Source organism: Falco cherrug, chromosome Z (genome assembly GCF_023634085.1).
Source record: "Falco cherrug isolate bFalChe1 chromosome Z, bFalChe1.pri, whole genome shotgun sequence".
In the NCBI taxonomy this organism is placed as follows: domain Eukaryota; kingdom Metazoa; phylum Chordata; class Aves; order Falconiformes; family Falconidae; genus Falco; species Falco cherrug.
In genome coordinates this window covers 63,298,840-63,325,945 of record NC_073720.1, presented here as the reverse complement: position 1 = coordinate 63,325,945, position 27,106 = coordinate 63,298,840, and the positions used below count along the sequence as shown (strand labels likewise).

Genomic DNA, 27,106 nt, shown 5'->3' with positions numbered 1-27,106 from the left:
ATAAAGACATAAATAACAAAGATTTCCTGCCCATAACAAACGAGCTCCCAGGATAAGCCGTCTCTGGTCATCACTTGAAGCTTTGTTACGTGTCTTAAGGACTTTCTGGCCTGCGCACACATGAGTAACGTGATTTTCTTCACAGGGAAGTTTCAGCTCTTCTGGTTTGGGCAATGGGTCAGTTTTCTTTAGTTCTGTTTCAAATGTGAAAAGCATTTCCAGGTATGTTTTGTTCTGCTTGCGATAGTCACGCAGCAGTTAATGAAACATTTATTACTTTCTGCTCTGTATTAAAATCTTTTCAGAAGGTGGTTAAATATGCTTAACTCTGAAAGTGAACGCCAGGTGGTGCCACTTCATAACTGCAGGTACACTTGGTGTTTCAGCATGCTGCAGCCGAGTTAATCATCCCAGCAATTTTTTACAAGGGACATAAACTATGATTATATCCTTTTTTCGGGGTTTTTTTGTGGTTTTTTTTTTTTTCCAATGAGGATATGTTTATTTTCTAATTTCTGATTCTGACAGTCTGTTGTTCAGGAAAGTAGGCAGGAGTTTGACTGGCACTACTAAGCTGTTACGTAAGGTAAGGAGTTCAAATATTTTGCAATAAAATCGCAAAACCAGCTTCACAGAAGGTGAGGTGATGTGCATAAACTGGAAGACAGTGGTTTTTCCCTAATTCCCCTTTGGTTCCCATTTGGTTTTGAACTTGTATGTTGACAGGAAAAAAATATTGGAGAGGTTACATCGAAGTACTGGAGTTAGAAACAAGCTGTTCTCACTTCCTGTTTTAACATTTCCTTTATAAGTCAGCATTCTGGTTTTTAATACAAGAATTTTAATGGAAATTTAGCAATTCACTTGTAGAGCAGAAGGTCTAGGAAACATCTATTGCATGCACATTAATGGCAAAGGTTTTTTTGTTTGGGGGAGGGGATAAAATTCCCTCTAAAGGTTGTGCAGTATTAAGGGTATTGAAAAGCCATGCAGTTCTTCTGTTTCTCCTAGGAGCCAGTGTGTGAAGTCTAGGCTGGGAGGTCAGAAGTCACTGATGTAAAGAGTCACAATAGATTTTAAATCAACGATAGCAAAACAGCTAAAAATCCAGCATTTTAAAATTACCAGTGCTGGTTTTTTAGTTGGTAGCTGTTTAGTAGTACAAGAGAAGTTTTAAAATATTGCATGAAAATTGAACAGCTAAAGGGAATAATAGATCCTGATTTCATTCATGTACTTTGTTTTTAATTTCTTCTTTTCATAGCAGCTGTCAATTCAGAAGCCTACCAAAGTGACCTGCTAACAGCACACTGCATTTGGGTTTCATACTGCCATTTCTACCTTGAAATAAATTGAAGTGCTTAGACTAGTAAAAGCTTCTAGCTTAAAGGTTGCATACATGCAGAATTTATTTAAAATTACAAGCTGATGTTTTGATAAATTATATCAGAACTGGTAAGACCACATTGCATAGTGATATTTTTAGGACTTTCCACTTAACTATTCTTGTTTGGTTAGTCTGGTGCAATTTTCCCTGATCTCCATGAGGATTTTTAGATTGAAGGCTGAAGAGCTGAAAAAAAAGGGGGGGAGGGTTGGGGAGAGAATTTTGGAACACTCAAGTGCTGTTGAGTTACAGCAGTCATTAGACTTTCACTTTCAGAGGCTGAGGAGAAAAGTAATTGATTTTTGCTATGCAGAAGCAGATCTGAGCCCTGCAAACCTGTGCTTACCTCTAGACAGTGTGTGGTGCACACTTCTGTATATTGCTTGCTCAGGTATTTTGACATACTTAAAACGAGTTACACTGAATCACTAACAGAAACGTTTGACAGCTAGTGTTCTTGTATACCTGTGTTTTGGGTGAGAGAAAAATGGCTTCAATTAAGAATTTGCCTTTCATACCATTTTAACTATTTCACTCTGACAATATTGAGTTTGATCACTGCAAGCTTAAAACTGTGAACAGTTTGTTTGTACTTGTACATGTTGCAAAGTATCTTAAAACAATTCTGCTTGGAAACAGATGGTATTACCAGGCAGGAATCCAGAAAGGAAAAAAATCTGTTACCTCAGGGCACTTTTCCAGGGGAGCAATCCTTTTTTTTTTTTTTTTTTTTTTTTTTGAGCATGAAAGGCAATTCTGTGCTGATATGAACGCTGTATTTCCACCAATAAAAAAAAAAATCTGCTGCTTTGTCATTATAGCAGAAAGTTTGCTTGTGGTTTCCTTTGTTTTGGTTTGTTGTTTTTTTTATTAATCAGAGTGGTAACAAACTGAGGTCGGGAACATACTGACAGACACATGCAAACTCTAGTAATAACTGTGAATAGTGTTAAACTAACAGATCTTGATCTGGACTACAGAGTTGTGGTTTATAAATGAGTGTTTCAGCAAAGCAAGTTAGTTGAGTCTTTTTATCTTTTCCAGGATCAAACTTGAATCGCTGTGGATTCAGAGGCTCTTCATATTTAGGGATGCCATTCAATCCCTCCAAGGTCAGTTAACTCTGTGTGTGTGAAATATTTTCAATTACACGGTAAATGATCTTGTGTGTTTTATAATGTTAACTGCACAATTACAGAATATCTGGAAGGCATGGATTTTTGCACTGTTAATACACTGAAATGTTTGCAGAGTTTTTAAGAAACATGCATAGGAAACGTACTATACTAAAATGGTACAATTTCCAGAGCAGTGAAGAAACTGACAGAAATTGTCTCAGTGCATTCTGCCCCTTCTCTGATCTGTTACTGAAGTAAGGAAGCTTCTCTAACTCAGGAACTATTACCTGGTAGAGAAGGGCAGAATGACTCCTATTAAGTGAAGCAGCACACGCTGTTCTTCAGTATTCCTTTTCCTGTGATGAGACATGCATATTTGGTTGTACCTGGTATCTGATCAAACATAGGCAAGGCCTTGTTCATCCCAGTTTGTCATGACTGGAAGAGAGGATGCTTTGAAGCCCACAGAACTGAGGTTCAAGACAGAGAAATCTGTGTATGAAAAGAAAGTGCCCTTAATACAGGAGAGAAAAGAGGTTCGCAGAGGCTGCTAAAGATGGTGCAGAAGGTCTGATATGGTTGGAAGAGGGAAGCCGAAGCCAGTGTGTGGGAAGGGCTGCCCAGGGAAGTGGTTGAGTTACCATCCCTAGAGGTATCTAAAAGACATGTAGATGTGGCACTTAAGTACATGGCTTAGTGGTGGACTTGGCAGTGCTAGGTTAATGGTTGGCCTCTATGATCTTAAAGGTCTTTTCTAACCTAAACAGTTCTATGATTCTAAGGACTGTGAAAGAGACACAGTAGTTTTGTCTGGTGTTGGAAAGTGAAGAGTCAAATCTCACTAAAGTGTGGATAAAAGATCTGGAAGAGCACTGAATTATCACCAAGTATTTTATTTTTGTAGTGGACAGATAGCAAGATTTTACATATAAATGAATGAATGAATCTTCAGATCTGAAATTGAAAGCAGGGATTGACATCAGATACCCTAATAGCTGTAGCTGAGTGTAAAAACATTTGAACTAACGAGTATGAAGGTAGTGCAGCAGCCTGTTTTGGCCTTATTTTTGTTTTACTCTTTAACAGCATAACTTTATGCTTCTGAACAACTTGTAGGAATTTTAATCTACATTGGAATAATAACTGCGTATGCCTCTTAGCATAGCAAGTCAGCCAAGTACTCATAACAGTAATATTCAGGGGTTGGGCTTTCTGACAAGGGGAAAAAAATTGCAAAGAGTGTTTTTTTATGTTTCTACACTGGGTTGCTACAGCAGCATGTGACAGGCAAGGTAATTTGTCTCTTTGTTTGCTTTGGTATTTATTCTGTTTCACACTACAGATTGTGTCTGCAGTGAGCTCACACTGTAGTAGCAAGATGAATTCATAATCTGTTTTAATTGGAATTAGCCTCAGTGGCAATCCAACCACCCACTGAGCTTGAAGGAAAAAAGGAAAACTTCTGCTTAAAACCTTAAGCAATTTAGGCTTATATATAGTGGTGACTTACTAGGATGCTTTGTTAAAATGTGAAGACAAAATAGTATGAAAGAATTTCAGTATAATTGTGTAAAAAACCCATACAATTATTCTCAGAAGGAAGATGGTAAGTCATCTAAAGTAGTTGAGGTTACTATTGGTGGCATAACATTATAAGCATTGTAAAATGAATAAAGATATAATTTTATCAAACTGAGATGATACAAACGTATCAGTCATGTTTCCTGAAAGGTTTGGGTCGGAGCTGTGTGGTGTATTAAATCAGTTTGTGCTTTTGGGAACCTTTTTCAAATCCTCTCCAGTTTATAAAGCTTGAGGAGTGAGTTATGGATGTAGTTCTGAGCTCTTGTAAAGGCCCCTGAAAACAAAAAAGTCCATGAGATGGGCAAAGCATCATTATACCTTCCCAGTGCTTTCTTCCAGTGTTTTAATTTAACTCTCAACTTCCAATAGTACATGCTTCATACTTAAATATTCTCTTTTCAGGAAGTGTGTTGTAACCCATAGGTGTCTTATAATGTGTTAGCCAATTTGCAGAAGGGACAAAGAGGTGGAATCATATAACCTGTGGACATTAGCTGCAAGGCTATTATCTCTAGAAAACTGTTTGCAGGATGTGCTTTTTATTCAAACTTGCAATACTTTTTTCATTGCATCTACATTACAAGGATGAGAACTGCTTGATTTAGTGGCATACAAAGGTTTAAAGTATTTCCAGCACTGTTGCCCTGAAATGTTCTTTAATAACTTGGGAAGACTTGGAATTCCACTGCAATGACTTTGAATTATGTTTAGGGTCTTGTCATTTTTCTTTATTCATCATTTTATAATGTTCTATTAAATCTGTGTCTTGGAAAAGTATTTTTTAAAAAGCCTGGAAGTGTTTGGGGTTTGCATTGACAATTACTATTTATTACATGCCACTACAGTGTTTTCATTCTTGAGATATGAGAAGGGTACCATACTGGAGGTAGCCAAATGTCCTCTGTCACTAGGGACCCTTCAAAATAATAGAAGAAAGCAAGGGTTATATTAGAATTTACAACTTTACTAAATTGTTACCAGGATAGCTCATTTGGGTTCAGTTTGGGGTTTTTTTAGATGTTACCTTTTCAATGTTTGATGGTGGTGTTTATGCAGATCGTTGGGACTTTATGAAAAGGCAAAAACATAGCCACTTGACCCTCTCAGACTTAAAAAGTCTTAACTGTAAATTAAAGCTAAGAGTGCTGCTTCTATCACTGCATTTAAACATGAATCATTTAAAATTGGATAACAGTTTTCTGAAATGGCTCCAGGTTCTGTAGTCTCTCTTGATTTGGTGTTATTGGAGTTGAAACTAGCTTTTCAATTTAGGGGTGAACAGTCTCCTTAGTCTTTTGGATGAACCTAGGTCTTTTCAATCTCTTAAAAGTGTTACAAATCAGTTTTAGGGGCTAGATTGAAAGCAAATACCTGGAACTTTTATCCAAGATGTCAGTAAATAACATATGTTTTCACTTAGGGAAAAAAAGATCTGTTTCATGTTCCTGACATAGCATTGTATTTTCTTGAGGTTCAAACAATCCATGCTTGTAACATGGGTGCCTGGTGTGAGAAGAAAGTTTTTTGAAAGTGGGACCCTGCCTGTGTGGGAATATGTTTAGTATTTAGTTTAGCTTTCTTTATTAGTGTTTGGAGAGGTCTTGCCCATGCTTCTGCAGCAGAGAGGGTTCCTTAGGCCTCTCTGCAGTGGTCAGCAGGAATTGCTGGTGACCATGAGTTATGTTTAATTAGCCTTTCTGGATAATGTAGTAGGGAACATCATCGCATCACTGAACCAGATTTAAATGTTTGAAAGCTTCCCCTCAGCTTGCATCTTTAAGTGTTAGTTCTTTCATGGAAGGCTCAGACTGTGGAGACCATGACAGTAACGCCCATAGAGTAGAACCAGTTTACTCCATCGCTGAGATCCAAGTTAAATCTATTTTCTGTGTGACCTGCAAACATAACTATCCCAAAAGGTAAGTGTATAGAGAGAACAGGACCTGGACATATCCCCGTTGTTGTCTTCTCAGAGTATGTCTGCACCAGTGTATTGGTTCCGATCAGCAGAGAGCACTTTATAAGAGCAGTTTAATGTGCTCGCTTCAAAAGAGTGAGACACACAAACTGGGCTCCTTTTGAATAGAACTGAACCAGAAGGGGCACTCTGAATGAGCTTCTCCATTAGTGGGCTGTCAGTCCATGGAGCCAGACTACAGCTGGCAGAAACTGTGGAATGCATACAGTGTGCACACCAGTACTGCAGTACCTACTGTTGTGCCTTCCAGACCCACACCTGTTGCATTACTTCTTCATGTACAGATAACCTTCATTATGTGTATATTTCTTCTGATGGATTATTTTTAAGTGTTTAACAATCCATCAACAATTAGATTGAACAGTTGGACAGAAGGTATTCTGAAAAGAAGATATTTGGTTGTTAGATTGAAAATCCCTGAAATTGGTACAATAAACCAAATTGTTCCTTCTGGGATTAGAGCCTGGCATCCATGCAAGTTAGAAAAATATGTTTCATCGCTACAGTAGCTTTTTCTAAGCTCTTTGAGGGCGTAACTGTCCTCAGTGTGGGGTGCTCTGTGGGCAAGTCTGTCCGGGATTGGTGCACCTCTTCTACAAGGAAAGGCTGAGAGAACTGTGAATGTTCAGCCTGGAGAAGAGGCAGCTTAGGGGAGATCTCATCAATGTATATACATACCTGCAGGGAGGGTCCAAAGAGGTTGTAGCCAAGCTCTTTTCAGTGGTGCCTGCTGATAGGACCAGAGAGGCAATGGGCACAGACTGAAACACTGGAGGTTTCCTCTGAACATCAGGAAACACTTTTTCACTGTGAGGGTGACTGAGCACTGGCACAGGTTGCCCAGGGAGGTGGTGGTCTCCATCCTTGGAGATAATCAAAGGTCATCTGGACATGGTCCTGGGCACCCAGCTCTAGGTGGCCCTGCTTGAGCATGGGGTTGGACCGGATGACCTCCAGAGGTCCTGGCCAGCCACCAGCACTGTGTGTTTATTATGTGTGTGTGACCGGGGGATGCTCAGGGCAGGAGACAGTGATGGGGGCACTGGCAACTCAGGGGTAGGAGTGGGAGTTGTTGAGAATGTGCACCCTTCTCAGCAGAGAGTCCAGAGCTGGAAATGAGGGAGAGGAAATGCAGCTCTCTGTGCCCACTCCCTTGTTCTCCTGCTCTGTTGCATAGCTAGAGCTTTTTCAGTGCTGCCCCATGCACTTTCACCTTGTTTTCTGCCTCCCTTTCCCAACTGTGATTCCCTAGTGTAACAACAGTCCCTTGCTGTCTAGTAGGTAGTAAGTATTTTTCTTCCAATTTTTCATTAGAAGCAAAGCTTTTTGGCTTTGGAAGTAAATGTGACTTGCCTGAAAAATACCAATTACACATAACGTAATCTTAAATTTGGGTTTATATTGCTTTTTGCATGTGTTTTTGGATGAATTGCAAAATAAAGATGGCAACTGACTAGGCAGTAATGCTAGTAAAATGTAATTTAGAAACTGGTTTGTTTCTGCTACTCAGTATTGAAATAGCTTTCATCCTTTTTAAAATAGTTGTCTTCTAGTTGCTCCAAGTTGAACCATCCCAAGTATCCACAGTCATCTTGTTACATGTGGTTTCTGTTTTACTGAAGTGGTACAGTCCAGGATGTTCCTGTAAAATACTAGAAGGAAAAATAATAATTTTAGCACAGCCGTGTCAATCCCCCACCCATTATTGTGATTTGTGTCATGTGACTAGCCAGCATTTAACTCATATTTTAGCTTCTTAGTTGATACTTGCCATGTAAATACTTTGTTTAAGCTTTGATTATTGTTTTAGAATAAGAGATGAAAGTAGATGAGAGGCTAATGTGGTATTGCTTCAATTGACAGAGAGATTACTAATAATCCCTCACACCGCTTCCTACTTGTAGATCATTAGATTGTAAAATCTTTGTTGAAGGGACCTCCAGAGGTCTGGCTGTTTAACAATACTCACCCAGCTGCCAGGAAGCTAATGCCCAGTGGTGTGTCAGGATAAGCTTAGGTACAGGTGAGCACATCCCATATTTTTGCTTAACTCCTGCATAAATACCACTCTTGGCAAAACTTTTTTCCAAAGGTTCCTACTGAGCAACTGTTCACAAGGGTAGCAGAGCTGTGCAATAGCTGGGTTTGATTAGAGAAGCTAAGTGGGATGCCTTCTGTTTAACCATAATGAGTGAAGGGAAAAGAACTTTGTTTACCTCTTAATTTTTTTAAGAAAAGAATGCTTGACTGTAATGTTGGATCTCAGGATGTTTAAATATTTTTATTTTTTCCCCCTTTTTTTCTAGGGTCTGGGTATATTTCATCCCTATGATAGTGGTCACATAGCAATGACTTACACAGGTCTGTCCTGTCTGGTTATTCTTGGAGATGATTTAAGTCGAGTCAATAAAGACGCCATACTGGCAGGGCTGAGAGCTCTCCAGCTGGAGGATGGAAGGTAAAAGATATTTTATATTCTGCAACTCTTCAGAAGGTTAATAGAAAACTCAGATGTGGAATGAAACATAAGAAATGTGGGTTTCATGAAAGTAGCTATATAATAGTTTTCTTTCTATTAGAAGATATATTGGTGGGTAATCAGTATCAGTCATAGAACACATACTAGTTTGCAGGACCAAACAGCACTTCGTATGTAGATTTGCTTTTATATTGTAGAATGATGGTATTTGCTTGTAACTGTAGAAATTTATTACTGGAAAGTTAATAGATTATTTATGTCTTGAGGTTAGTAGTTTTTCCTGCTCGGTCCTTCAGGTAAGTGAACTTTTCAGTGTTAATAGTCTCTGTTTTTTGCAGGGCCCTGGAACACTGCTATGATGATATTTTCTGTTTTTGTGGGAGGACGGACTTTAGTTTTGGGAGACTCAGGATATCAATATACAGAATGAATTAGGCTATGTGTTACATGTAATAGGAGTGTGATATTACTAAACATAATTTTGGAATCTGTCCTTTTTGCATGCATTTTTTTTTAATACATGGTATTGTACATCTGCATCTATTGGTTGGATTTTTTGGTTTTTATGCTGGCTGAAGCTGGTAGCTAATGAAAACTTCTGCTAGTGCACATGAACTGTCTGTTGTTAAACTTTACTGGGTGTCACTTTTGAAAGAGTAATTTATGAAATGCAGAATCATAGATACATTGTTCCTTAAGGAATTATTTTTCACTTCACAATGAAATTGCTGTCAGCCTTTAAGAGTTAAGAAAGCTTTTGTTTTGGTCAAATGGCTCTGTATTGCCTTAGACATGTGTAATGAAACTTTTCTGCTGTAACACAACTAGGAAAATGCAGTGTTTGTGTTTTTAGAAAGAAAAAACAAACACAAACCTCCAGAATGTTCAGACTGTAAGTGGTGAATATGAGCTACATGCAGTACAGTTTTCTGTTAGATATAGCACCAGACTGACGTGAATGGGCCAGGTCCTAATGCATGTGTACACATATACATGTATTTGTTGATCTGCTACAGTTTGCAGTTTCTTCAAGCAAGAGGTGCGTGTTCCATTGCTCCATGCATTCCTGTTATATGTCAGACCATTTTTATTTTTAAAGTATATCGGAAAGGAAGGAGTTGATCCCAACTGACTAGCATTTTGAAATGGTTACTTGTCATCTTGCCTGTTTACAGTAATAAGCCACATACAGTTAATCTCTATGTTCATATCTTGTGTGTTTTTAATGTACAGACTGATCGCTCTTGCACATGATCCTATATTTTAGATTCCGTGCTAAAGAGTGCCAGCTAACCCTATAGGGAGAGTGCTTTGCACTGCTATAGAGTTTTGTGTTGGCAAGAGTCAATTTCTAGTGACAGACATTTTCATACCTATGAAAATCGCTTTTACTGCCCAAAAGGGGAAGGATGTGGGAAAACCAGAACTTGAGCTAACATCTTGTCCAGATGGAAACCAAGTAAGTTCAGTGAGGGAAAGATATATTTTTCTGGTGTTATCCCAGTATAAGTATGCTAGTCTTAATTAATAAAAGAAAGGTGTGAAGAAACAAATATTAAAATTTAAAAAATAAAGTTAATTGAAATTATATTGCCTTTTTTTACATTATGGATAAACGTGTATTTTAATTTCTACTTTACCTTAGCTGAATGTGATTTGAAGTATCTGGATAACATACAATGCAGTTGTCATCTGAGGACGGGTGAGACTGTAAACCACAGTACTGGCACATGTTAAGAGGTGTCCTTATTTCCCAGAATGTCCTGTGCCATATCCCGAGAACAAGGGCGTTCACTCCTGTCTGAGCTGTGGAGAGCAGGGCCTGGCACCGTTGAGGTTGGAAGAGATAGAAGTATCTTTCAGTAGGCATTGGAGGGTTTGTTTTGCAAGAAGATAATGGGGTATATAGTTGAATTGCAAGGTCAGAGAGGGAGTCTCATAGTAGTGATAGTCCCATATTTTTTCCTTCTTTTTGGAAGAGATTTGGCAGGTGGACTGACCAAAATACTCATGTGCTGCCTTGTTGCAAGTGGTTAAGTCATCAAAATAGAGTGACTAGCTCTTTGAACGAAATGGAGGCTTGTCAGGCAGCAAATCAGAACAAACAGTTAAAGTTTTATTTATTGTTACAGGTAATTAAACTTATTACCTATTTCTGTTTATCATAGAATTGTTTAGGTTGGAAATGGCCTTAAGATCATGAGTTTCAACCATTAACCTAACACTGCCATGTCCACCACTAAACCATGTCCATAAGTACCACATTTACACATCTTTTAAACACCTCCAGGGATAGTGACTCAACTGCTGGCCTGGGCAGCCTGTTCCAATGCTTGACTACCCTTTCAGTGAAGAAAATTTTCCTAGTATCCAATGTAAACCTCCCCTGATCTAGCTTGAGGCTGTTTCCTCTTGTCCTGTCACTTCTTATGTAGGAGAAGAGACCGACCCCCACCTGCCTACAGCCTCCTGTCAGGGAGCTGCAGAGAGCAGTAAGGTCCTGCCTGAGTCTCCTCCAGACTAAACACCCCCAGTCCCCTCAGCCGCTCCTCATCAGCCCTGTGCCCCAGCCCCTTCCCCAGCCCCGCTGCCCGTCTCTGGACACGCTCCAGCCCCTCAATGTCCCTCTTGCAGTGAGGGGCCCAGACCTGAACACAGGATTTGAGATGCGGCCTTACCCATGCTGAGTACGAGGGAACAATCACTTCACTAGTACTGCTGGCCACAGTATTTCTGATACAAGCATCCAAGCCACAGCATCCATCTTCATTTTAACAGTCTCTGAGAGAGCCCAGGGTCGTACCTAGATAACCCAGGTATAACTTTCAAATGTTTGTAGAGTTTGCAAAGATTGTAGCCATAAGAAATGAAAAACTGGATTGAAGGTAATTTTCACTGTTTGCATTGGAAATGGTAGTCACAGCAATTACATTTATGTATACATAGGACACCAATCTTGGAAGCTGCAGTCAGGAAAGAAAGCCTTGTGAGCTATTAAGATGTCTAGGAAGGCAAAAAAACCAGTAAATGTTAAAATGGTAAGTCATACATTGGTATATATTGTCGTAAGTGAGACTGTAAGCATTGATGTCTTTGAAAAAAGACCAGTGTCATTACATTGCTAGAAATAAAGTTACTCAGGTTCCTAAATATCCATGTTGCTTGGCTTAGAATCACATCTTCTAAAAACAAAATATAGCATCATTTTGGGATATATTTATGGGAGTACTGTCAATAGAAGTAACTATTTTTAGAGGAAAAATTCCACAATTCCTTGAACTGCTCTTCGTGTTTTCTGACATAACGGGCTATACAGTGTATAATGACAGAAACTTTCTTTCAGTTTCTGTGCAGTGCTGGAAGGAAGTGAGAATGATATGAGGTTTGTGTACTGTGCTTCCTGCATCTGCTACATGCTCGATAACTGGTCAGGCATGGATATGAAAAAAGCGATAGGCTACATTAGAGGAAGTATGGTGAGTATTTGCAAGTGTTATTTCTTACTACATGTTAAAGGTACTAGATCTATTTCTCAGCTGTAACTGAAAATCTCTCCATCCAAATTGAAATACTATGGTAATTTCTTTCTGTTCTGTTCCTACTTGAGTAAGTTGAATACTGAAAACTGCGTTGTTCTTTGGCATTTGTATTTTCATTGTAATGCGTGTACTAGCAAGATAATTTTATTTGTTGTGTTTGTTCACTGCAAATTAAATCTGATCTTTTTTCTTTAAAACTCAATTTAAAATTGAGAGTAAGTTTTTTGAATACTGGGGCCTGATGTTCCTATGACTTAAAAAGTGCATAAATAAAGCACTGAATAAAATTCTCACATTTCAATGAGCTGTAGTTCTGCTTTTTAAATTATATACAGAATCAAAGGAAAAACTAATTGTTGACAACAGTTCAAGTAATAAACCAGTTATGCGCTCGGTTGTTTATTCGGTATTTGGAATGATGGAAAATGTAAGTGTATGCACATTTTTTTTCTGGTCTGTGCAAGCTGTATTCGTAATTGGTTGGAGTAAATGAGTTACCAGTTTTTTTCATGATGTTTCATTGAGTTTCATTTTCCAATATTAAAATAAATGCTTTTGAAAGAAGCTAAGTAAGCTTGAAAAATACAGCCCTCTGAATGGGAGTAAACATATATAGTAAACTCTTCTGGTCCACAAAAAAAGAGCCAAATTTATGATGACATGCAACTTCTGTTGTAAACCAGTATGTTTTAGCAGTTGCTGCCAGCAGTGAGATTGTAAAATTTAAGTGAGAAACAGGTCCGAGGAAGACTTGATCTCCTGCTCTAGACCAAATTGGGGTTTATATTTTATTTATTTTTTAAGGAGGTAGTAAGATGCATATGCATTTCTTACTGTACATCACAAGAAGCTTTCTGGCATACTGCTGTAGCCTTGGACCAACTGAGGTGATCAAGGGCAGGGCTCAGTTATACAAGCATACAGACCAGCAGTTTGTTCACACTCCAGTAGGACCCTTTCCCCCCTCTTATCCCTTGCTTGTTCCTCCCCTCTCTGCTTTAATCTTTCCCTTTCTCACCATTAGTCCTTTCCCTAGCCATCCCATAATAAGTTCTGCACACCCTTGCGTTTCCCAATAAACACCCCATAACAAGTTTTATGCAGCCTCAGGGTTTTCTTCCCCTGCATCCCTTAAGAGCCCCTATATCTCAGTAGTTGGCAGCTGTCTCGTTTTAGCATGGGTCCCAACCGTGAGAATATCCCTGCTGAATCATCTTGGTGGGTTTCACCCAGGGACAATTGTTTATCCGATCTCCTCTCACAGTCTGAGGGAGTAGCTGAGTCAGAGTGCTCACTTTTCACTGATTAGGTCAGGAGGGTTCTTTGTCCTCTGATCCTTGCTTCATGTTTACTGAGGTTAGTCTTTAATCAGATAGCTCAGCAGGGATACCACAGGAGAGTAAAAAAAGAATAGAGAACAAAACCAAAGAGCAAAATCCTCATTGCGTTGTTTTGTACATCCCATCAACCAACTGTTAGTTAGCGTTTTGTACACTTGAGTGCAGTTTCGGTCTGAAACTGCATGGTGGAACTGTGGAAGGTACAAAGAAGGTTGAACTGAATTGTCAGAGGTATGAATCAGCTTGTGTAAAAGAAGCATTTAATATACTAGAACTCTTCATTCTGGAAAGAAGGTGATTAAGTGGACTGTGACAGAGGTATGTAAAGTAATAGGTAGCACCGAAAAGAGGAAGTGAGCAGAGAGCAATTCTAGGACAAGAACTAGAAAGTATCATATGAGGCCATTGGTAGAGCAGGCAAGTGGAGATTTTTTTGAAAGTTTGGAGCTTTGAAATGGCACTGGAGATTTACTGGCTACGGTGATCTTGAACCAAATTTATAGTTTGCTTCTAGAGCCTTAGCATTAATCTTTGTAGCTGCAAATTCCAATTGTAATGTTTGTATTGGGAAAATAAACACCACTTAAATAATAAAATTTAAGCCTGAACAGAACAAGACCTCTTGGAAAAGCTCGTAGTAATAATTTGGTTGACCAGCGAAGTAAAGCTGTAGTACAGGCATGGTCAAAGCCCAGAAGACACTGTGGCTTATGAAGACTGTCTTTTCCTGGCTAGCTTAGAGAGTAAGTTAAAGAGATCCTGTAAGCAGTGTTCTGTAGGCACCAGTCATCTTAGCATGTGCTAATGTGTAACAAGAGATGCTGTATTTTTATCCAGGTTTACTGTGAATTGGTATGCACTGTGTTTAGTATGATTTTTAGAAGCATGGTGTACGATTAGTTCGTTGCAGAGTTGTTACGCTCATGTACACTAGTTTTGTCTGGGTTTCCTGGGTGTACAGTGCTTGGTCAAACCAGTATTTCAATGCACTAAGCGGCTGCGAAGTGTCTAGCACTTCTTGGCAAACACACAAAATCTTTGCATCCTGCTTAGTCATGTTGTAGAGCTGAAGATGTGTCTGAAGAAGTCTCAGACATTTGGGGAGTTGCCTGTTGTGAATATCATTTCACAGTGGTGGTGGTGGTTCCTACTTCTCATTGATCTCTTTCCACAACCCTCAGTGAGGTGTATTGCAATTCAATCACCTATTACATGAAACAAGGTTTTCTTGAAAGTGTATTTCTTAAATAAATACAATGAATGTGAAATGTGGTATCCAAGAATGTTAGCTTAATTTCTCCTCTTTAAGATTTTGTAGACAGTGCTAAAAATAACCTATATATAACAAAGTAAATTATATTTGAGATTATTTCATGTTATTCCTTGTGTAATTAACTATACAGTGAATATTGCTATAGACTTTCCTGCAGGTGCTTATTACTGTTTTCCTACAATGTTACTTCTTTCCGGTACTTCCATTAATTCTGATACAAGAGAGACGCATTGCTCAGTAGTAAACTGCTGTGACAGAAACGTATGGTTTTGTTTTACTATTGTATGTTATCATTTGGATATAGATGAAGCAAGTGATAGTTAACCAACATTTTTTCAGTAATTCAAATTAACATATGCGTGAAGTGCAGTCTGAATGGAGAGTAACAAGACCGGATAAACAGAGTAATTTTTGTAATAAGCTTCTGGATTTTTTAGCTTATTCTTTAGAATTTATTCTCTTTAGTGATTCAAGAATTGTGACAGATACAACTCAGTGCAGCTGAAGGAGGGAGCAAGTTTGTGTACGTTGGGCATGTCAGGAACAGCAGAAGGTTGGAACATGAAACAATGGTGTGCTTTATTCAGATAAGTAACTATGTTAAAAAGAAGTGAATGTTCATACACAAAAGATAGCCTTCTTGTTACAACTTGACTAAAAATTGTTTATACAATACTGGTCACAAAAAATAATTCTGGATCAGTTCTATTGTCAGTAGAATAGATTCCAATCACACAATTATTATCAGCATAATCAGCATAGGTGTGACTTTTGGCTTTCATATTTGAAAGTCAGATGCATTACTAATCAAAAAGCAACAGACACCTGAGTTGCTGAAATTCTGAATTACTTCCACAGATTCTAAAATACTGGTTTTTGCAACATTGGTTTACCACAGATGTGTTTATTTTAAGTAGAGATACTGCAAGAATCTTTTTAAGTATACCATCTGCTTCTTCTAGAGCCCTCTTGAAATGCAGGTATGAATCTGTTGATATAAGTAAACTTGTTGTGAAACTTTTAGATTGTGAAGCAAAGATTGTACCCAACTAGATTTACACATTTCCTGAGGATAGTATTTCATTATGCAGTTTTCATGTTGTAGTAACCTAGAGCCTCTTTTGCATATAATTTCCTGGGTCTATTCAAAATAACAAAGGAACAAAAACTTCCTTGTTCTTTAATGCACACAAGTCCCCAAAGAGCAGCTGTTGTCTGTAAATAAATAGGCACCAGTCAGCCAAAGGTCAACTATTGTATGTTAAAATTTCAAGCTAATTGTATAGCCCAACATAGTGCACTGTCTGGGATGCAGGCTTAACAGCTTTTCTCCAGAGCTAATTATGTTGTCATACATAAAGCAAACCACCTCCTTTTACAATTACTGTTTGTAAAGTTAATTAGCTTTGCCAGCATAGCTTTGCTAATCAGCTTGCCTTTGCTTAGCAGTTAATGGATCTGCGGGGTGTGGTAGCACATTTGCATTGCTTCTCAAAAGGCAACACGAAGAGTTTGTGTGTTTTAACATTCAGATGTTCATAGGTATTTACTTTAAATGACTGGTTCAAACTTTAGAAGGTCAAGCTGCAGCTTGAAGTGTATGTGTCAGATGTTAGTCTTTTTAGTTGCTTCAGCTTGCAGCTACAATTAATAAAGTGAGGAATATAGCTTTAACATAGCTTCTGTGTGTGTTTCCTTTTTGCTTCTCAATGTCATCTTTAAAACAGATCTACAAATTAATCCTTCAGGACATTCCTTCAGAGCTGCTAGCTCCTGTAGCCATTCCTTGGTGAGGACTATTGAGAGTCATTAGTGGTCTTTCAAGGTATCCTGTGTCTTCGAGCCACTGTTAAATGTTTTGGAGAAAACATGAGAAATTCAGTCAGTGCCTGGTGGGGGAAAGTTGAAATCTCTTTCTAACTGTCTGATCAGATATTGAACCAATCATTAAATGAGCAGTTAATATAGAAGATGTAGGACCTGTGTAATTTAACTTCAAAAATTAAACTTAATTTTTGTTCCTACTAAACAGTTTGGTATTTGTCCAGTGATAATTTATTAAATATTCTATGAAGTACTGTAAGATAAACATTTTCTATTTTAGAATAACTTACTATGATCCTTTGTTTCTTATGCAAAATGATTTAATGAATTTTTAGGGAAGAAGGCTTGATATTCCTACATATACAGTATCATCTGCTCCTAGATTGCTTGTAACAGACCGGTACTGTAATATTCTTGGTACTTTGCTCATCAGACTCAACTTCATTCTTTTTTTATCACTTAACAAAGTGACTTTTCAGCATTGTTAAGGTATTTTTTAAAAGGAATATTTTATAGGGCATGTTAATTTTAGTCCAGTAGTATGCTTCATTGTGTTGTCACTTCTGGTTTGCTTCACCTCCTGTCTTCATTTTTTTTTAAAGGCTGATGTTCTTGCTCCTTACTGAAGCATTTCTTGTACTTGAGTGTTGTACACACAGTAGTACCTTGCATTTTGCCTTTTTGTATGTTAACCAGGTTCTAGGTTAGATATCATTTATCCATTTAATTTTGTTCAGAATGATATATCCATTTTCTCTTTTTATGAAGACAAAAATACTGTTTGTTCTTTTTCCTTAATGGTTATCTGCATCTCGTGCTTTCCCTTTTTGGCAAAGACATGTTTACCCATTTTCAGATTTCTAACGTACGTCACAACTAAAATGAATTCCATGAAAGTCATAAAAGCTGCCTGCATTGAAACAAGGATCGTTTGTTAACTGTTTTGTGCTAAGAGCTTTTTGAGGCATAGGTTCAGAACTTAATCAGGTTAGATGGTGGTCATGGTCTGATGATAACTTTGCTAGTAAATTGAGAAATCACAATGTCTGTGAAAGTGATACGGTTTTAAAGTAACTGCTATGTGGGGTTTTTTTCTTCAGTCTTACGATAATGGCCTGGCACAGGGAGCTGGACTGGAATCTCATGGTAAGAATGTTAGTATGTTCTACAACTATTCTTAAGACTGGGATTGAAGATGCTGTAAAAGATGCAGGGTATGTTATGCCTCTCTTTCTTTTCTGATTTTTAAGGAAGTGGGATGAGGAGGAGCAAATCAAAAATACGCCTCAGAATATCGTCTCTCTTCTTCCCTTAGTTCCAGTTTAATAGCAGACCAGATGGGCTCTTAATATATCTTCATTAATCTTACCTCATGAATTTTTTATTGAAAGGTGTTGGCTGTAGTTCTCATCTGTCACTGGGAGAGCAAACTTTTCCCACATGTACTATTGCTACTCTCTGGATTTATCTGTCAGAGATTTTGTGCAATGCACCTGATAATCTCCAATTTCAGCAGCTATTAGTAAAACATAGATGTGTTTCTTCTGATAGATTACAGCATCTGTTGGGGGCTCAAACTGTGAAGCAGCAGTTAATTTTCGTAAACAGTAGGTAGTTGTGAAGATAGGGATTCTCAAGGGACTGATATTTTTAAGCAAAACATTTCTATGCCCTAAAGTAGTGGTCTGCTGACTTTTATGTGACTGATACTAAATCTATCAAATGTTTGCAAATTTTATCTTTAGTGTTGAGCTTTGATAGGATTCCATCTGTTTTCTTTCTGCAGGATAGATGAAATCGTTAAACTTAAATTATACCACTATGTATTAAAAAAATTAATTAATTTGCTGTAGAATGCTAGTGATAACAGACAGCATTACTTCAGCATCCTTATGCTGCGTTTCAGCATCCAAATAAAGATAACCTTAACGTTCCTGGGGTCTTCTAGCAGCAGGATATTGTAAGGAGCTTTGAGCCTCAGGTCTTGTATCAGCAGCTTGCTTATGGTCTTTCCCAGGCTGTATTTTTATCATACCAGGTAATAGGCTGAGAATGAGTTTTGGTGGACTTTAAAGTGATGGCCATGATATATAAAGAACATGAGTTTTTCCACTAATTCCAAATTTTACCATGCAGTTTCCTTGACAACAAAAAAATTCCTTAGAAGTGTAATTTGTGTTTATTACAACCATAAGACTCCAGAAGTCTTTTCACAGTATTAACTATGCCTTTTCTTTTTTTTTCCTTGATTTTTTTTTTTTTTTTTTTTGGCTTTCTGCTCACCAGACTTCTGTCTGTTTATATCCTCTGGGGTATTTTGTCTGAGACTGCCTTTGGCATCTCTGCTTCAGTCTGATTGCTGGCATCCCAATAGCTTTCTTTTTGATGTTATATAGGAAGAAATGTTTTCTGTTACATTGCAATATACTTATTTCTGGACTGCTGTGTAATGTAAATTGTGCAGCATTGGGAAGCAATCCAGCTTTAAGAAAATTAATTCAGGTTTATTTGTGCAAGACTTGGCTGACCTAAGTGCTGAACTAAACTGTTTTTATTTATTTGTATTTTAGACTTAAAATTAACAGCTTCATACTTTTAAAAAATCCATTGATTTAATTGTTACTACCCTAAAGTAGTTAAAGTTCTGACTGATACCGTATAGGTTTCAGTAAAAATCTGGGTATCAGAATATTGCAAAACCAACTCTGTCTTCACAGGTGGCTCTACATTTTGTGGTATTGCGTCACTGTATTTGATGGGTAAACTGGAGGAGGTTTTTTCAGAAAAAGAACTGAACAGAATAAGAAGGTGGTGTGTCATGAGACAACAGGATGGCTACCATGGACGACCCAACAAACCTGTAGACACTTGCTATTCCTTTTGGGTGGGAGCAACATTGAAGGTAGGGTACAAAACAGCTACAGGATAGTTACTGACATGTTTTGATTTCTTTAAGCATTATATCTTTTCTTTCCTTGTAAGAGTTACATATTTGGCACAAGCGCATGAATATGCACAGATCACTATAAAGGTATTTAATCTTGCAAAAATGCTGGGTATGGAGGTTTACCAGACTAGTGCTATCTCTGCTAGACTCCTTCTCTCAAATAGGCACTATATGTTAGTATTAAAAATATGCTATTCAGTATATTACTGTAATGGCCTGATTTCTTTTCAGCTCTTGAACGCATTCCAATATACAGATTGTGAGAAAAACCGAAATTACATCCTGTCAACTCAAGATCGCCTTGTTGGTGGATTTGCCAAGTGGCCTGATAGCCATCCAGGTAAATGTACTTTTCAAAATTATGGTGAGTGTATTCTAAGCTAGAAATACATTCCAGCACTCAGACATCTGAGCGTTGTAAAGGAAGCTTTCTCCTCAGTCTCCTTCAAAAATGGTAGAGTCCCACCTTAAAACGTAATGAGATTTTCATTATCTGAGTGGAAAAAGGTTTAGTTTTCCCTTGTTCACCCACAGAGCAAGTGAGCTGTTGTTATTCAGACTACTGCTAAAAGAATTATCACTGTCTATTTAGGGTTAGAGAAGCCTTTCTCTGTGTGTTTAACTGTTCTAGTTTAAGGCAGTATTGTACAATGTGTATCTTTGTAAGTCGTCTGAGTGAAATATTTCAAAACATTTGTTTCCTTAATAAAGGAATCCTTTAAGCGTATTCAGAAGTCATTGATGTATGTAAGCACACAGTTTACATAGTTACATATTATACTTTGCTATGTGTAACTACAATCTGTAATTGTATGTACTACAGCTGAACATTATCCTTTCGAAGTGGATAATTTGAAGTAGTGAGAAACTTAAAAAGATGCTAAAGACTTTTAATTTGAAATAATTTTTAAAGATGATAGAATTCAATGAAGTATTGCAAACTTGTGAAAACAAACCTGTGTCAGTGCAGTTGCCCAATGACGTTTTGCACAGGGAGATAAACAGTCTGTGAACTGTAGAAATAAGGTAAAAATTTAGTCATAATAAAGGGATGAGTCTGTTCAGAATCTGTGCCCTGATATCTCATCCTTTCATAATTTCATTTTGAACAGCAGTTGAGAATTTTTCAAGGTGGACCTACACTGAAAACAGTGCTTGTGATAGATTTACTCCCCCCATTCCCCTGAAAGCCAGCTTGGGATTCCTGAGAGCTGTAGGTTTATTTACTCTGCATTATATAGATGTCAGTATCACTTGTTTCTGTTTATCTTGATGAAATTTACTTAGGTAATTTTTTTTTTAATCCCTAGCTCACTGTTTAAAACCTCAGTCTTGTGCAAAGTTCCTTAACCTGTCTTTTGGCATAGCTGTGATTGGTTGAGATAAAACCTAAGAAAAGGCAAGACTAATAGTAAAGCTTTTTTCCTTTGATCTGTGTGGTGTTCCAGCCTGATATAAAGCAAGCTTTTCCTCTCTCTTTTGTTTTGTGGTAATAGCTTAGCTTATTGCAGCATTCTTTCCTCAGATGGTGAGATGGTGAGATAAGTCTGTGTTCATGTTTCGGAGGAAAGAGTAAAAACTTAATGCAGTTCTAAGGTGAAGAATGACTATAAACACTACATTGCAAAGATTGTTTCTGTGGAAGTGTGATTTCATTGTCATACATACACAGCTGAGCTCCCTACAAGCTCAGCATAGTATCTGGAAGGCAAGCTGTCTTTTGATCATTGTGTGTTTTCATAATAAAGATTTCACATTTTACTATCATGAAGCATCTGTGCAGCTTGATTGTTCTCAAAAGCCTACTGTTGCTTAAGTGTACACAGTCCTCTTCAGTGTACATGCAAAATGTGAAAGTAATGAGAGTGGTATGGGTCATCTTGCAAATGAGTTAATAGTTCTGTTGAGGTTGAATATGGACAGAAAGTATTAATTCTTCTTGAAGCATTTAGCATTTGTAAAGCTGGTAACAGTGGTCTCAGTTTGGTTTTGTTGCAGAACTCAGATGTGGCAGAATATGCCAGGGAAAGTTTGCAAAGTAAGAGCACGCCACTTTTGCAAAAGTGGTTTTGAAGATGTATTCAGATTTTGAACTTCTGTAGCTTCTGTGTTATAAAAGCTGTGTTTAAATTTGGATAGTCATCTTCTCTCTGCTGTGCAGTAATTTTTTTGGAAGTAGACTAGAAGAAATTGCAGAAAACAGTCAACTGCTTGTGATAATCTGTGTTACATGGATTTCAGAGTTGCAAGTGACTATTCTTCTCGTCATTCAGGGGAATACTATCCTGTAGTCCTGATGGTCCCATGCTAACCAATCAATACATTGTTGGTTCTGGAGACCAGTAGCATTATTTAACACTTTTTCTTGACTTAGTAGTGTTTGGACCAGCACGCTTATTGAGCAATGAGTTTACAAGGCGTTATTGCCTTTGAAAATAAATCTAAAAAGTCAAAAGACTCTTAAATGCTAGTAATCCTCTGAAAGCATGAGCATAACAAAGTAAGACATGACTTGTTTTGTTGATAGTAATTTACAGGTTGTCAAATACAATAAGTGCTTTTATCTGAAAAATCTTAAGAATATCATTATAGTAGTAGTGGTATTACTTTTTTGTAAAGCACGAAGTGACGCTGGCTTAGTATCGAGAGTCATACTTCAAAACAGAACTGAACATCTATATATTTATTCTGTTCTTTGTTTACAAGTGACTGATATGGGGTTTTTTTTCCCAGGTGTTTCATGTTAAGTGGTTAGAACTGCTACCTTGTGAGATCATTTTCTTCCTAGCAGCCCATATGGTGCTGTGTTTCAGATTCATGAGCAAAACAGTGTTGATAACATGCTGATGTTTAAGCTGTTATGAAGCAGTGTGTACATGGTGTCAGTGCCTTTCTTCCTTCTTCTCACACTGACACAAGAATAAATTACTTCAAAAAAAATTATATCTTATCTATAATGAAAAACAAGAAAGAATTTGCGAAACAGAGTATGTTAATCAGCCCTTAAAAATAGTTGTTAAGACATGGCCTTGGATGAAGGAATAGACACCACAAATACATCAAAAAATAACAAAATAAGCATAGGGAGAACCAAATGGTTGGGTCTGTACATACTTCTTGGAACCATTGGAAAGCGGAATACCTGTAATCAGGATTCCTATCCCTGCTAATGTATCTTGAGCAGTATTATAGCCTTTAATATAAGCCGAGGATCTCCCGAAAAATTACTGCACTCATATCCAAAGATGCAATCCCCCAAAAGGAACAGGTAAATTAGATCAAAATAGGTTCGGAGGTTACCATTCAAAATAGAATGGCTCTAGACATGCTGTTAGTATCTAAGCAGGGGTGTGTGTACCAAAGTGGTAGAATATCTACTGACCTTAATGAGATAGAAAAACAAACTAAAATTTTACATGAGATAAAAAAGGATGACGCTTTGGTTGACTTTGCTGGAAGTGGCTGACCTCTTGTGTACCAGCTTTAAGTTCATAGATAAAGAAGGTAGGCATACAATTCAATGTACATGGAGATGTTCTTCAATCTTGAGTGGACTGACTAACGAAAATGTAAGACTAGTACAAGCGGAAAATGTAAATTTTTCCCTTACCATCTCAAAGGAGGGATTTGATTTCAGAATTATTTACTTTAAAAAAATAAATATGTAAATATCTATGATGAAAACCAAGAAAGAATTTGAAAAACAGGATGTTAATCACCCTTACAAATAGTTAACAAGACATGGCCTTGGGAGATGGAACAGACACTATAAAGTACGAAGTTAAGAAATATCATTTGGTTCTTATGCTTATCTTGTTTAGTGAGTGAGACCAAACAGAAGATTACTGGAGCTGTGTATGAACTAGCCTGATTAACATACTAAAAGATCCACCCTGGAGCAAAGAAAGCCCTCTACTAACAAAGACCCTCCCCACAGAACATGCTGAGTGAAAAGAAAGGACACTGTACCTTTAAATGGAGATGAGGCTCCTAGGAACCCATGAGAATTAAGTGTGGCTAAACATAATTGTAAACATTTGTTCAAAGTGTATAAAATGTTTTGCTGTGTGTTAAAAGGTGTGCGAGCTTTGTGGATTTACCACCTAGCACACATCTTTACACAGATGTGTAATAAACATGTATCATGGCTCTGTGTGGGGATCGGCTCTTGCACACTGGGTGAAGAACACGCATTTGGGATAATGACGCTACCCTGCCAGCGAGCAGACTGAGGGCACACCAGAAGCTGGGACAGGGCACTGCTGGGATGGCTGAACCATGCTGGCCACAGGGATACCCCATACCGCATGGCATTGTGTTTGGCAAGAAAGCTGGAAGAAGGCAGAGGAAGCCGGGGAGACATCTGGAGTTGCAGTGTTTCTCTTCCCAACTAATCATTACATGTAAGAATAGCCTTGCTTTCCAGGATTTTTTCCCCATATACTATAACTGCCTCGACCTGTAGTTTTCTCACTTCTGCTCTTCCTTTCCTCTTCTCAGGCTAGGGTTGGAGGGATAAGAAGTGAGTGAGCAGTTCTGTGGTGTTCAGCTCTCTACCAGGGTGATTCAAAGAATCTATCACCAATATTCGAGTGAGCAGAGGTTACCCTTATTTGGCAGCGCTGGGTGCATGGGGGATCGCTCCTCCAAAGGCATGCACACTGAGGGAAACTTTCAGCCCCCTCTTTATACAAGTCACTCATGTCTATTCATTAGCTGTCTGGGAACTCATTAACATATCTCACACCTGGACAATTAGCACACTCCCATTTAGTATATCTTCAAGTTAACAACATTAACATATCTTGTGCCTGGACAACTAGCACACTCCCATTCAAGGATTTAGTATATCTTCGAGTTAACAACAAGGGTCTCCTCAGATAAACATGAGCACACCGTTCTTTAAATAAATCATATATGGCTCATTATTCAGGGTTAATCCATAACATTTTGCTAGAGCACATACCTAAGCCATTTTGGTTTTTTCAGTCCTGTGCATAAGTCATGATGAGATTTAAATAAACTTTCCTTTTAAACTACTAGATGTACTGCTGCGTGCTCTAGGAGGTTGTGCAGCAATTTTGATTTATCTTGCTTGTTATCTTCAAATGATACACAATATAAAAGTATTGGAAGCACATATGAAGTACAGGTTATGCAACAGAAAGATCGTGGCTTGAAACAGAGGAGGACACAGGCTGCATATATGTGTTTTGGCTAGAACTGATTTGAGTATTAAGTTAGCATGGAATTGTGCAGCTGTTGGACTTTGTGGTTAAACCCAGCAAATAGCCATATACAGGTAATTAGATTTGTATGTGGTATCAATGCAGCTGTCCCCAGGGGTTGGTACACTGCACGTCCTGAAGTGCAAGTCTTCTTGCCTGACATCTTTCTGCAAGGTCAGTAGAGGCTGTTTTTGTTGAGCATGCTTTTGTCTGCATGTTAGTACTTGTAGGCAGAAGCCTTCTTTCAGAGTCTCTCTATCCAGATACCTTGTTGTAATATTTTAGTCAGATATGGCTGACACCTCCAGAAGATTACGAAGCATTGAGAATTTGTAAGGGGCACATGAAGTTTGCATCCTGTTCCCATCTTTAGCCTATGATTTCATGGGCAGATAATCCAATACAATGGCTTGCTGCTGCCCAGAGGAGTCGGGTTCAATTCTCTTCCTCCTGGCTTCCCCAGGTACCGCTGTACGTCCTTTCTGCTCTTAGCACTAGCTTTGGTGTATCTCAAAACCTTCTGCAAACCAGTTTAATTCACTGAAATGTCAGAAAACTATCCATGTTCTCATGCTTGAGTTAATTTTCTTCCATGTTTTTTCAATTGCTTTAGGTCATGGAGGGTGTTCAGCAAGCTGTAGTGCTGGTATAAGGTAGGCAGCAGGAGTAGCGTGGGACAGGGGGAAGAAAGCATTTTTTGGTGGCGATCATCTGTTGTGGCTGATAAGCCACCTCATGAATTCCTAATCTTAGGGTATTCTCTCATGAAGGGGAGGAAGCTAGGTAAAGTAATGACTTCTTTCATACTTGTAGCAGTTCGGTAGCTATTGGCATTAATTTTGATGTTTCAGTAGTCAGCTGTTCGTCAAGTAATCAGCCAAAAAAGTCTTCCCTGTTTGGAGAAAAAAAATTTTCTTTGTGGACTGAAATTATTTGCAGATCCTCAAATTATTTTGCTATTTGGGCTGAGCGCTAAGAAGAAATAATTTGTGGGCTGGGATTGTTAGGAAACAGAAGTAGACTGTAGTTAAAGAGATTGCAGACTATCAGTTCATGGCTGGTGGCTTTAGGCAGCAATTTATTTATTCTGTTAAAACTCGACTTTAAAATTTAGTGCCTGTGTGTTTGTTTTCCTTGGCTGTAGTTATTCAGGGGTGTTGGAATCCAAGAAAGCTTAGCTGTTACAGCCTGACAGCCTGACAATTTTCTTTTTCCTTTTCTGTCCTTCTTTCAGATGCTTTACATACCTACTTTGGGATCTGCGGTTTGTCGTTAATTGGAGAACCTGGTATTTGCAAAGTTCATCCCGCCCTGAATGTAAGCACAAGAACCTCAGAGCGCCTTCACCACCTTCATCAGATCTGGAAAACAAGGACTCTAAACACTGATCAGACAACACACACCTCTCTACATGACTGATTTAGACTTGAATTTAGTTCTGGTAGCGTAATTGTAGCCCAAGGTTAAAAGCCATGCATAACCAACGTGCTCTTTTAAGTGCTGGAGTCATACAATCAGATCTGTGTTCCTGGCATAACTTCGATAGGGAGTTGCCTTCAGCAGGTTATTCTGCATTGTGAAAAAAATAAATATTTTGATTATATAGAAGTTTGTCACCGCAGACTGTAATTGGCTCTTCAGATGGCTTTACTTCTAAGAAATCCCTTGAGGCGTTTAAATTTCATTTTTACTTTATTTTTCTAAATTTGTGCATACTGTGTCAAAATATATAATAAGAAAGTATTTTCAAAATCTGTTCTACATATCATACAGTATAGCACAGATCCTTGGAGTTCTTTATGATCTTAATGTCTTACATACTTCTGGGTAGACAATCTCCCATATTAAGTCACAGTTAAAAGTTACCTTTCATTACCTACTTTCAGATTCCATAAAATTTGTTTAAAAAAAAAAATCAAGTAAATACAAGTAAAATTATTCAATATACTGGACTTCTAAAGTTATGTGGCCTTACTAAATGGATTCCATAATTCTTTTTGAGTATCTTCTACACAGATGCAGTTTTCATCTGAAATACTCTCTTCATGTGAAATTGAATGAGAGTGATGTATTGATGTATTATGTGATGTATTATGTCAATAAGAGATACTCAACACAGTCTTTTGGAAGAATAGCTGTGTGCGAGAGTAGCATTAGAACCTGTTTCTGACGTCAAGCCTTTGCAATAAATAAAAATCATACAACTGCACTCTGGTTTATTTTTTTTATACTTATTTCCTTTTTAGTGTGAAGTAATTCCGAGATTCTTAACCATTCTGTGTAAAGAATGAAACAGTGGGCTTTAAAGTAAGTGGCAGTGGTTTACTGTTAGAGAGGTGTGGAACATTCTCAGTTTATTTAGTAGTGGTGCCTTACTTCGATGTTTGACATGCTGCTCAGCATCAAAGC

General features: G+C 38.0%; 1 protein-coding gene across 3 annotated transcripts in view; it reads left to right on the top strand.

Annotated features, from left to right (window-relative positions):
* The window catches only part of PGGT1B (protein geranylgeranyltransferase type I subunit beta), a 38,683-nt gene extending 11,777 nt beyond the window's left edge, over positions 1 to 26,906 (top strand). The window contains exons 3-10 of one of the 3 annotated variants that reach the window (XR_008730176.1): positions 2,432 to 2,499; positions 8,374 to 8,525; positions 11,890 to 12,022; positions 17,623 to 17,668; positions 19,240 to 19,424; positions 19,701 to 19,809; positions 23,594 to 23,872; positions 25,932 to 26,058. Coding sequence is in view for 2 of the 3 variants with exons in the window: in XM_055698589.1 (XP_055554564.1) it covers positions 2,432 to 2,499; positions 8,374 to 8,525; positions 11,890 to 12,022; positions 17,623 to 17,668; positions 19,240 to 19,424; positions 19,701 to 19,809; positions 25,932 to 26,116 (878 nt within the window). In the remaining variant the exon portion in view is untranslated. The other 2 variants (XM_055698589.1, XM_055698590.1) reach the window with 2 other exon arrangements.
* The last annotated feature ends 200 nt before the right edge of the window (positions 26,907 to 27,106 follow it).